This window comes from Ornithodoros turicata, chromosome 6 (assembly GCF_037126465.1).
Source record: "Ornithodoros turicata isolate Travis chromosome 6, ASM3712646v1, whole genome shotgun sequence".
NCBI classification, from domain to species: Eukaryota; Metazoa; Arthropoda; class Arachnida; order Ixodida; family Argasidae; genus Ornithodoros; species Ornithodoros turicata.
In genome coordinates this window covers 64,325,907-64,338,955 of record NC_088206.1, presented here as the reverse complement: position 1 = coordinate 64,338,955, position 13,049 = coordinate 64,325,907, and the positions used below count along the sequence as shown (strand labels likewise).

The 13,049-nt window shown below is 44.7% G+C and overlaps 1 protein-coding gene across 2 annotated transcripts in view; it reads right to left on the bottom strand.

Moving 5' to 3' along the window:
- The window catches only part of LOC135397037 (alpha-actinin), a 38,754-nt gene extending 25,705 nt beyond the window's left edge, over positions 1-13,049 (bottom strand). Inside the window, exon 1 of one of the 2 annotated variants that reach the window (XM_064628364.1) lies at positions 12,609-13,049. In XM_064628364.1, coding sequence (XP_064484434.1) covers positions 12,609-12,713 — 105 coding nt within the window. In that variant the 5' untranslated portion in view covers positions 12,714-13,049. The remainder of the gene's footprint in view (positions 1-12,608) is intronic. The other variant, XM_064628363.1, reaches the window with a different exon arrangement.

The window sequence follows — 13,049 nt, the reverse complement described above, 5'->3', positions numbered from 1 at the left end:
CGAAGTTTGGAATGAGGAAGAGGAAACGTATTGTCCCGGAGAGCACCGTTCATAAGGCGAGGGAATTCGTAAACCGCGGCGTCATAAATCCAGGCTCGCGCTAGTGTGATATAAAAGAGATGGGAACACGAGAGGTAACACAATGCACTGGAAGTTAAGTACATGGAGGCGTCTTATCAGTACGGTGCTTCGGGTCTTATCAGTGCGGTGCTTCATTTCGCAAACCTGTCCATGGAGGGGGAAAAAAATCTCAAGCACCCTGTTCACATCTATGTACTCGCATTTTCAGTGCACTGTGCGCTGCTCAGGTGTAGAAATGCGAGGACACGAGAGAAAAACGGAAAAACTGGCGAGAAAACGTTCCTTTCCAGCTGTTTTTTTTTCTCTCTCTTTCTCTCTCAGCGACGGACGAGGCCCAGATTGCTATTGCACTGGTGCTTTTGACGTGACTTGACTTGATGATATACCCTACATTTCGCATTTTTGAGTTAGACCAAACAAAGGCTACTCCACTTTCATGCGGTAAACGCTCATAAACCTTATATAGTCTCTTAACAATGAAAAGTTAATTTATCCGCAGTTTTTCTTTTTATATTTTCAATTCTTTCTGAAAAGAAATTCCCAGAAAGCCATTCTTCTCTTTCACCTATAGTCAAAAGTACGTGAAATTTTGCATCTCCACATAACTTTATGTGTTCGTTAGTTATAGTCAAGCCTTGCTTGATTACACTTATCTAAACTTGTCATACTTCATATTTGTATGCTAAGCAATTTCTTATTTGTGTTACACTATGACATGTTGTCTAATGTTCGCTAATAAATCCAGGGCGTGCAGAAAATGGAAATTTCGTTATTTGCCAATTTTTCCGACAAAAACAAATAAGAAAAATAAAAACTCGTTTCTTCCAGCTGTTCAAACTTTCTGGACATCTTCGCACATTCTCTTTTACCGACAAAAAGAAGCGACACGCTTCGTTCTCGCAAGACCAAGGTCAACTTTCGCACATTACGAATACATGCACACTCCTCTAGCGCTTCTAACACAGCGCATACAAAAAATAACAATAAAAAAATCATGGTTAAACGTAAGAGAAATACCTATACGCGTAACACGGCCATCCAATCCAAAGTCCTTTGCCTTTTCCCACGTGGTGAGGAGAAGACGTTTCGAAGAAAGGCCATCAAAAGTCAGTTCTGTGTCACCCTGATTACAGGTTCTGCCCGTTCCCCGTATCATATTAGACGTTACACAGCCACACCGGCATTGTAATGGAGGCGCGCGGACGTTTTCTTTTTCAATCAGTCGCGACAACAGTTTTATGCCCGCTCTTTTCTTTATATTTTATATATACGTTTCGTATATATATGTTTTGTGTGTATATATATGTATTGTTTGTATATACTGTACGTTTTCCGAGCTGCGCTGTCTGTCAAACTTTGCGCAGCATTTGTCTGCTGACAACGGGCCGTGGATTGTTATTTTTACCGGGCCGTAACGTGTGTTTTGTTTGAAGGAATATAAAAGGTACATAATTCGAAACAAAAACCGTCGCTGTGATAGGACTGGTACAAACAATCGGGTTTATTAGAACACGAGCACAGCTACAAAAAGCTGAAGTGTAATAAATTTCGTTGGCGAATTGACAGCACACTTTTTCATTACGGATATTCCTCTTGTTCAGCCGCACTATTTGAAAAGAAAGAGAGAGAGAGAGAGAAAAGAGCAAATACGGGGGAGCAATTACAACTTCTACTCCATTAAAGTGAAATAATTCCCCAGTTTAGTTCACTGAAACTGCAAGTAGTCCCTAATAAGTCCCTATAGTACCGAAAAGGACTAGAGGACTGTCTAAAGGACACCTTTTTTTTTAGAATGTAGAACAAGTTAGAACTTTGAGTGATATATTTTGTTCAATATGTCGTTTTTGTTATTTCCCGTTAGCGCCGCGAAGCAACTGTAGCCATGGGCGGCGCACAGACATGGACAGATGGAGAGAAAAAAGCAGGAAGGAGTTGGAGACAGGAGGGTTAGTGTGCGGCCTGGGTCGACTTCATGGGGAACTGTGCCGACATTCGTCTGCTGGAAAGTCTGCCGGAAGACCCAGTGAAAACCTCAAGACAGCACAATCGGTATATAGTAGGGTGCGAACCCGCAACCTCTCGGTCTTCAGCACGACCTTGGCCAATCTGTCGTAATCTTGAGTTTGTGCATGTATTTCTTATCAGTGATGACGTATATGATTGTGCTCTGCTGTAAATATCTTTTCCATTCAGTAGACTTGCACCTCCTCCCAGTTTTTGTATGCTTCATTATTTTTCTCACTCCTGCTACAGCAGTTAGTTTCGATTAGATAATAAATGAATGAATGAAGTCCCTATGTCTGTGCTTTTCCACAATTGTGGCCAACTCGCTTTCCGACGTACTTTTCCTAAAACAAACATAAAAATCAAGATGGCAATTGACGTTCTGAGGTTGGAACAGAGAGAAGAGAACACATAGAATCCACACATAGAAGGTGTGGGTTCGAGTCCCATACAGCCTGCTAACCTTTTCATTGACTTCCTTCTTTCATCATAAAAATCAAGTTACACCCACGAATCGACAACACACTGAACCCACCCTCTCCACCCATCATTTTTAAAAATAGATATAAAAAGAGAGAGAGAGACACTGTCGTGCATAAAATCTCCCCGCGTGCGAGCTTGTCAAAACCTGACCTTCAAAAAAGTAATAAAAATAAAAACATTCATCCGAAACCTCAGCAGCATCGCTGCCGTAATCGTTTTTCCACCTCAGCGACCCCTTTCAAACCCTTTCCACCCCCCTTCTCGTTTTTATGAATCAGCGAAATAACACCGTCGGGGGAAGCCCTTCTCCCATACCGAACTGCCTGTATCACGAGGATAGAATTTAAATGCCTTCCCGGCTCTGTGCACCTCGAAGGTTTTACTGTTGTTGTACCCTTTATTTGTCTTGCGGGCAATTTTTAGACGGTGACTCAGAGCATTAAAAGAAGCACAGCTCCCGGAGAAAGGGAAGAAGGAGGAGAGAGGGAGAGGGGAGGAGGAGATGAGTCTGTGTCGAGAGCTGTGTATGGCTCTAATGAGGAAGATTGCGGTTTTTAACCCTGACAGTGCAGCCATGTAGAAGCACGCCTTCACAGAAGGAAGTGATGAATGATGATTACCCGCTACCCTGTCGGACACGCGGGAATTGTATTCATGAGCTTCAGTGTGGTTTGCGTGAAAGACGGAGTGCGCGGAATGTGTACCCACAAACGTCCTGCCTGTGACCTATATACGAGCCGCTTTCATGAGCGATATTGATTGGTTTTTGTTTTCTTAAATTGCGCGTTAGCGCCGCGAAGCAACTGTGGTTGTGAGCGACGTACAGACGTGGACAGATGGACAGAGGTCATCAGGAAGGGGGGTGGAGGGGGTAGTATGCATCCTGGGCTGACTTCGAGCGGAACTGTGCCGACATTCGTCTGAACAGTCCGCCGGAAAAAACCCCGGGAAAGCCTCAGACAGCGCAGCCTGTGGTAGGATTCGAACCCACCTCCTCCCGACCTTGGCTTACCACCATACGAGCGGAGGCTGCTGAGCGATATTGTGGTGGTGAATTAAAATAATGTGAAGTGCGTGTTTTAGGTTCATTTGAAATGCGAAACGTTTTCAAAGTGATCCGGGGGCAGGTGTCGCTGTACACGAAAATTCGCAATAAGTGTAAGATTCGATATGCGTGTGTAAAATTCGATATATTTGTGTGTAGAATTCGATGTATGTGTGTAGAATTCGATATACGTGTGCTTTCGCGTGAGATTGTCTCCGAGAGTTATTATGGCAAATGAAATGTGTTAATTTGTAAAACAGTCCAGTCTCAAACATGCAGATAGGCTCACGAGACGAATTCTGCGGCAAGACTATAGACGTATGGATCCCATGCCTCACGCATTATAATTCTGTATCTCCCGTTTCTTTTTCTTTCTTTCTTCTTTTATTTATTTTATTTATTTATTTTTTTAGCAATGCACAATTGCTAAACAAGGCTATTCGATTTATTTTGTCCAAACATGACCGTTTTTTTTTCTCTCCTATTGCGGCTCTCACAGAGCGAAACGACATTTCGGGTTAGGCGCCGTGCGTTCCGTTTAAAACAATTTCAGGCAGGCGTCTAGGAAAACTTGGAAAGTCCTTTTGAATCATTCACCTTTTATTCGCACTTCCTCATTAAGGAATATTCCAGAGATCAGGCACTGTACCACTTTCTTTTAAAGTTGACTGTATTGCTTCCTCCCACATTGTACATCAGTGAGTGTAATTCCATTGCTGGCAGCGTTCGTCACGAGAATGAACCCCATTTGCGACATTTGTATAATTGTGTTCAGCATGGCAGCTTACCCAATGACCGAAAAGAGGTCACTCTTAAGACAGCAGTTCGTACGGCATATTCTTGCTTCGGTCATTGACTACAAGACTTACGTATGGGGCGTTCCACTTGACGAATCAACAGTTCGTACGAAAAAAGGAAGAAAAAAAAGAAAAGGAAGTCGTCCGAAAAATATGGGGTCAATGGTAGTCGTCTTAGAAAACCGGAACTACGTTCTGTGTGTCATTACATTTTTAATTGCCATGAGTTGGATTTTAGGCGGAAGCCCGAAAATTACGCGCCCTGGTGCAATGGTATGCGCTCGAAAAATATGAGGAGCCGTTGTTTGAAGAAGCGCAGTTAATCGGTATATCGCATTTCTTTTCCTCAAAGATACATGACACCTACTTTGTACCCTTGAACATGTGTAGCTAGTGATACCCTCGTTTTTTTTTTTTTTCGTTTTTTTTCGAAAGCGCTGACTTCCCTGTGCTGGCAGTCGTAGGACTAACAAGTGCTTACACAGCACATACAGCATGTTACACAACAACCTAAAAGCACGGAACAGAACGTAACAACATTATACCAGTAAATAATTACAAAAAAAAAATAAGTTACGTATGAGACGCTCACTGTATCAAGAGCGGTTAGGAAGAAAAAATATAATGTTTAGGCATTGGTAATTTCCTGGCCTGAAGCATTCCGCTCGTTCAGAAATTATTCGACGTTATTATTCAATTTAATGAATTACAAACGTTTCACGTTCCGGTAAGCTTCAGCCTCAGACTGACTCGTTCATCGTTCCTCAAAGAAAGCGATTACGAATGGGAAGCAGAATGAGTACGAGACGGATTCTCAGTGAAGCAAGATAAAGCAAGCTAGAAGAAGCTCTGGCTCACGAACGCTGACTTGTCATCGAGAAGACGAAGGTGGCGGTACGGATGGCGGCAGAGTTTCCGCCAGTCGTCACGCCGAAGAAAAACAGAGTTAATTGCGCTTGACTTTAACTCTTTCGTCGGTGTACGACTGCATGGTTGCAGCAGGGGCCGTTGCCTCCTTCTGACATGTCGTGAATAGTTGAGGGAGAGATAATGGAACTGACTAACGAGCGACTCAGTCACTGCCCATTCGTTCTTTTGCTTTTCACAACAGCTCAAAAGGGGAGAACTAAAAGCCACACGAGCGACGTTCCCCAGAATACTACGACGGAAGATGCGAAAAACGTCATAGCTTTCGGCTGTCACGTGACCACGAACGCTCAACGTCGTGTCTTCACGTACACTGCTAACCGTGGGGAATATATCCTGCGACAGAGCCACAAGATGTTCCGTAGCAGACGACAGGAAAGACGCTGGCGGTGTCGTCTGCTAACTGTCGCCTGCGAAGTGTGCAGTACCAACGCCACCTAGATGCAGAAGGCATGCTTATTGCCTCCTCTCCCTCCTTCGCTACGTGGGCATATAAAGTCAGAATTCGTCTGCTACTGCGAATCGCCGTTCTGCGAATTCAAGAACTCGCAAATGATTGCAGCTAACTTTGAACCTTTAGACACGAATCTGTATACAAAAAGTGCAACACGCGCTCTCCAGAAAATCGATCTTGACAAATATATGGGACCCTTTTGCGCTTTATTTTAAAGCTTTCCTATTTAGTACGCGAGGACGTTCAATCCCCATGCCCAGTTAACCATGCAGCAACTTTTTTTTACCCCTTTCAGTGTGTAAAAAGTCTTGTCACGTGGCCCACATCTCCGCGGTGTAAGTTTCGCATCACGCTAAATGCTGTTTCGTAAAAGAAAAAAGAAAGACAAAAAAAAACCTTCTAAACGGTGTATTCTACGAGAGGCACAATTTCAAAGTGCATATTCTATACAGAAAACGCCATTTCAGGGCAGTTCTGTTGCACGTAAGACACTGTTTCAGGTCGGTATTTAGCAAACACAATCTTTAACACCGTTATGACGCCTTTCAGTTGAGCCCGCGGAATAAAGAGACTGCGTTTCTTTACAAAAAAAGTGCACCCTTTTTTACACGTCGTAAGGTGTAAAAATTTCCTGCGCAATATCACAGTTCACTGGCACAGAATTGTTGTCATACACAGCCATTTCCCACTTTCGTTTTACAATATTGTAGCCACTCTTTTTCGCTTTCTCGTGCACGAAAAAATAGTTCACAGAAATACCATCAACGATCGCTGCGTGGATGGTAAAAATGCCTTTAAAAAAAACGACCCTTCTAAGTTAGGAGGAGTGGCGCTTTCGCATAGCAAGAGTAAGCTTGACAAGCTAGTGAATGGGAAGAAGCCTCACGCACGGATCATAAGCACCGCGTGAGCGTCTATACCAAACGAAGCGTGTCGTCATTGTCACGTCCAGCGTCAAAGAGTGGGAGGAGGAATGCCGAACGTTTCGTTTCCTCGCATTGTTGCCAGTCACGTGCGATGAAAATGTTCAGCGACGCTCGAGCTTCTCAGATAATATAGCCTCTTTATATTTCAATTACGAGTTGGATGTCACTTTACTCGATATCTAGCTGTTTCCTGTGTTACACAGGAAATAGCCGTATCAGAGGGTAGTTACTGCGTTTTTCGCAGGGATAGTGAGAGAGAGGACTCAATAATAAATACACTATCGTTGTAACGTCGTTTTTTATTATTTTCTGGCTACGCTATGTGTGTATGGAAACCTCCTATGCGATGTAGAAGGTCCTTTGGGGTCTAGGAATATTCAAAGGATTTTCGTTTCGGGGGGAGGGGGGCTCTGTGTGTGGGTGGGGGGAATGGTGACACCCCTATTTGCTGTTTTTCTGACTTTTTTTTGACTTTCTGACAGGTATTTTGGGGGACGCAGGAGTTTTCGGGAACATTAGGGGAGTACGGGTGCTGGGAAAATCCCTGCGAAGAACAAGAAGTAAATATACCAAATATTGCTCTTCAAACAACCCAAGAAAAGTTCCTTCTCTTCCTTCCTGGTCCTCGCCTGTTCATCTTCGCAGGAACTAACACACCAGGAAGATATATTTCCTCTTCTTCTTTAGATTTGCATAATTCGGCAAACGGTATTAATAGCGTGGAAGCAATCAATCAAATCCCCCCCCCCATCTCGGCGTTTCTTCCAGGTGTCCCCTCTCTGCGACCATACACCGCTTAAAGCCACAGATGCCTCGCGGTGCCAACATACATTCCGCTCCAGGTCGGATTTTGGACGAGAAGCCGCTAAAGTTAGCGTTTTCGGTGGGTGGCGAAGCGAGCAACGTTGGTGAACCAGTCTATCGCAGAAAAATAGCATAGTAGTTAAATGCAACAATATAAACACGATACATACATAACTACTGCCTGGACATAAGGCAAGCCAACGTGTTTTTGCCGAAGCGCCCGCGCGGAGCTGCTACACGTCAGTGTGTAGGCACCAGGTGTCGATGGACGGCAGTCAATATCCCCGTGGAGAATATTCTTTGTACGGTACGCGCGGTCGACGACCTTTCAGAATCGTTCAAGGTTCACAAATAAACATCCAAGTAGGTAAGACACAGAGGAGGTTAGATTCAGCTTGAATTACGACCAGATGGGGGTCCACCTATTCGCTTTCTTTTTCTGTTCTTTCAATCAATGGCGTGCTTCATTCAACCTATTGCAGAGTGCATGTCGTCAAGCAACACTGGCAAAGCCTTGATACTCAGGACTCGTAAAGTGGTACCACACGTTCATCGCCATTGTTTTCACATTAAAAGAACAAATGTTCGTAAACAAACTGACAGTTCAGGGATTTTTCTAGCAGCCCCTAGCACCACAAACCAGGGAAGGATAACGGACGTATTTTGGTTAACGTTTCCATTTTCGTTACTGCTATATTTTCGTTTCCGTTATCCGTTTCTGATACCGGCCTTTCAATTTCGTTTCCGTTTCGTTTCCGTTACTGTTTCCGGTAATGGAATCGTTGTTACAGAGATGCGGGAGGACAGCCTGTCCGGCTCTATCAGCGCCCTGTTTTCCCCAAGTGCAGCTTAGGTGTCACGCGTACACACTACACAAGTAATTTTACGTCGTTGGGATGCGCGCATGTTGCAAGATAAAATATATATATGTAGGAACATGTTTTCAGTCTTCAATCACTCGGAGTCCAGCAGCTCAAGACGGGCTTAACTTTCATCCAATGTCGCGTTCATAAGCGGACGCTCTCGATAGTAAATAATACTGCCATGACCACAATGAAAAGAAAAAAAGTACAAGATAACTAAAAATCATAGGCTGGCATCCTCACGCTATGAAGGAGTATAGTCATGTGTTGATGTCATGGAGGTATGAGGACTGGGGCGTGCTAAGTGAGGGATGCACCCTCGAGATCCAATTTGCGCTTTCTTCCCATGCTCTCGAGTAGTATTTAGAGCATTACAAGGAATGAAGTCATCAAAATACAAAAGCAAAAAAATGAAAAGTCGCTCAAATGTCATCGCATAACAGGAATAGCCATTACCCGGTTTCAATACCGGACGATAAATTCGTTTCCGTTTCTGTTTCCGGTAATGGAGGACCGTGGTATGCGTTTCCGTTATCATTACCATCTCCAATTTCGGTAATATACCGTTTCTGTTTCCGTTACCGTTACCCTTCCGTGCCACAAACACGCACAAAATTGCAGAAAGGACAAAAAAGCCTCAAATGACGGCGCTAACTCGACATGTTCTACTATGAAATGAAATATAGTACGAAGTATGAAGCACCTCGAAGAAAACTTTATATAAAATACTATTATAAAATATACAAGCATTCGCGTAGAGCCTGCGCACCTTCAGATATAGGTTCTACGATTGCACGAAGTCAGTGTTGTTGTCCCAATTTATTTTTAGGGTCGCACATTTATGGTTCCTACGAATTAATTCCGCCACTTTATACCGGTTATTTGGCTTTCGAAAACAAGGCTAACACGTAAAAGCCAAGCTGTGCGCGTCCACCTGGAGTGGCCGCACGCCTCGCCTGGGAGAAATCTGTAAAACGCTCGCTGGCCATGAGGACAATGGCACGTGCTCACGCACGCAACGCCCCCTATATATACAAATGTAAAAAATATAAAAGAAAAGCGTGAGAGAGGGAAAGGTGCCTCCATTGCAGCCTTCTCCCACTCATCCCATAGGCGTCAGAAAGTAAACAGTGAGGAATGAAAAAACAGTGACTTAAAAGCTGTTTGGCGCCATCGCAGACGAAACTAGCAGACGACACCTGAGGTTGCACGGAATACTGCCAACCTTCCCATCGAGGAACATGCATTGTCTTCTCGATAGTTTATAAAAGAAACAAGTTACGTTGGAACCCTTCGCATGGGAGTGCAAAACAATTTGAAATGTCGTCTGCTAGGTAAGGAACACAGTTAAAGTAGTGCGCGTTGGAGTACCACTCCGCGTTGGAGTGCAATTCGTTCGAGGCTGACTGCAGCGGTTTATTACTATTTCTCGTTGCTAATCGTGAGCAGCGCAAGGAAGTTTCAGGAAGAAGTGGCGAAACTTGACAATGACATCACTTCCATCGATAGTCATCGCACCATTTTGAGGCGGCAATCAGAATAACGCGGCTGGGATTCCATAATCTTTCTGTTCGATCTTTGCTGTGCATAATATTTGAGCGAGAAAACTAGGTTCCAGCAAACGCATGACAACCCATCTGTGCACCGTCAGTTTGTTCGTCCTTGACATACAGTTACGATCACCTCGGAAATAAACAGCACAATCGTGCTCTGTAATCTTCGTTGAACATTCCCCTTTTTATAGTGAGTGCATACCGAAGTTATCCATCAATGACAGTTGATATATTCTACGATCCTGCATTTCCTCTGCCTCCAGGGTCATTAGGGTAGGACGCTGGAGACGATCGATCTACATCGAACGTAACTGGACGACGAGTTACGAGGCAATGTTACATAACAACGAAAAGTCACAAGGGAACACAACTAAGGCGTTGTCCGATCATTACAAATATATATATATATATACTGCGGAGCGTATTCTTGGCTATATCGCACACATCTGTTACTCCTTCTGAAGTGTCCCACCAATCACATTCACACAGACAGCGAGTGGAGCAAATTCATTCTCCGAGAGTAAGCGACAAATTGTGTGGCAAATGCTCAGAATCAGTCTCGTGCTTCGCTTTTTTTTATTACTTTCTTTTGATTTGTGTGAAAAACACACTGAAATGCACATATATTATACTACTTACGTCAAAATGACATGTGTCTATAAAATGCCCTCTCCCTGGTCTCAACAGCGTATTCTGTTGTGCAGGCAATGCAAGACAGACGAGGGTGAAATCTTCTTTGTGCTAATAGAATCCCTTCCCAAACCTTTTTTTTTTTTTAGCTAAACTACTGCCTGCGCGTACATTTGTTATCGGATCTTTACTCAGTTTCGTTTTGGATATCAGGTAAACCCCGGCCAGCGCAGCAGTTAAGGAACCACCGAGACAAGAAACAAGATGTGTTAAATGTAAATTATGTACGCTGCGGTTCCTGGGTGTTTTCAAGCAACAGTGAAGTAGCCTTTGATCCGGGTGCACCGCTATCTTTGTAGGTGGAAACAGAAAGCAACAAAAAAATATTACTTGGAGAGGAAAAATGAATCAGAAAAAGGTCCTCTCCAAGCGTTTGTATTTATAAAGCCTGGAGGACATCCCCTCTGACTCGCTCTTGAGTTATACCAGACGAAAACCGGAAGAGGACCTGGGTGACGTCACGTTCGTGGTGCACCAAAGCGGAAGTGGATGCAGCCTAAGGTGTTCCAAGTACGTCGACCGATGATGCATCGGATACAAGGTTCAATGTGTGCAAATTAGTATATCCCGATCTCTACGTCCGTGGCACTAAAAACTGGTGGCAAAGTGAATCCCTCAAATACGATGGTCTGAAGCTAGAGAGATACCTGATATCGAAGAAAGGATATCCTTTTCTCTTCGTAGCAGAAGCGCGACAAGTAAACTCTCCTGTTGTTCGGCTTTTTCTCCCTCTCTCTCCAAGAGAATAAGAATGATTTAACTTCGAACTTGCATCACGTACGGCAAGCTATCCAATAACTGGAGTGCTTTTCTTAACAATACCCAAGAAACGCAAATATTTATCTGGAGAAACTAATATGTATGCAGGCCGAAGCCAAGATGCTGACTTATATAAACGAAAGCACAATTACGCGGGAAATGTAAGAAAACAGAAGACAGAAAACCATAAGCTCGTGGATGAATCAAAGTTCTGCTTCCTAGCTGCTTGATGTGCGGAGCAGACGGAGGTCATCTGTTCTCGTCCAGTAATAGTCGGAGGTTTGGATACACTTGACCTTCAGCAGTTTAGTGCCTTTTGTTATCTATGTACTTTAACCCGATCGGATGATTTCATTGACTCTCAACGGAATATCACCGTTCGAAAAGCGAAGTTCGAATCACCTTCACCAAAACAGAAACCACTGCTCTCGCTCTCGTCTGCTATACCCACGGCGGTGATTTGCCCTTGATCCAAAACAGACGAAAGATCCGTGAGGGTCACGCATGTTTAGCAGAGACTTTCGTTCTCTTTTTCCAACGATGAGCAACGAAGACTGCGCGTAGCATTTAAACAGCTGCCCCCAAGCCTCACTGTATGCCAAACGTTTCCGCACCGTCAATGGTACGCTCGTCAAGTGCTGTGTCTGCTGTCACCCGACCCGCCCAACGAAGGTATTTGACTCCGCGCTCCGCCAACCTAAATAGGGCACGGCTCACGAGCAGTGCTCAGCCAGTCTCCGCCCGAGTTGGCAGACGACAGGGTGACAGTAGCGATCCCCAGATCATCGGGGAGCGGCATACAGTCACAGTAACGTGCAGTGCATCACACGGCGAAATAAATCGTTTTCCTTCCCAGATGCACAACCATAATCGTACAAGCGCCGTCGTAGTCCAAACAACGTCTGCCAAGAAAAGTGATAGCAGATGCCGGTTTGACCGGCTGCACCACTTAGAAAAAGTGTATCACACAGTGGGGGTCTCCCATTCCCGTTTCGTTTCCTCGGTTTCCTCCGATAATCCACACTAGACGTGACGCTACTCAATTAGCAGAACTGGGACAGCGGTGCTTTTAACGGAGCATCCGACCGGCTACTATGTAAACAGTAGCAATGACATTACGCGGATGTATGCTTTGCGGGAAACTGCAGTCCGGATGCTGACATGCAGCGACAGTATATCACGTACGAAACTGCGATTTTGTGAACTGTGTCTGTTTACATACCTTGCGCTGCTGTTTTTCCCATGCCGGGTCCAGAAGCCCTTCTCGCTCCCACTCCTCTTCCTGTTCCATGTAGCCATCGGCGTGTGCCCCGACGTCCCCCATCATGTCGGTTCGTTGCACGTCGTAACGTGAAGGTATCACTAATTAAACGCACCGGTGTTTTCTTGCTGCCGTCTTCGTAGCGTCACAGCGAGTCGGCGGTGTCGTGTTCGATGAAACGTTTAGCCGTTGGATCTTCGAAACGTGATAGTCGCAGCTTCACCTCCTCGGTTTCGATTCCGCACGGCGGTTATCGTTTGGGTCGGAAGAAGTGGGGTCTTCGTCGGCGCCTACACCTCAACGGGCTTCCTCGATACGTAACCTTTCGAAGCACACCACGGGGACAAGTATTTTTAGGATTTTCTCGCAAATGTGATAACGCAGCTCGCGTCCACCAATGGG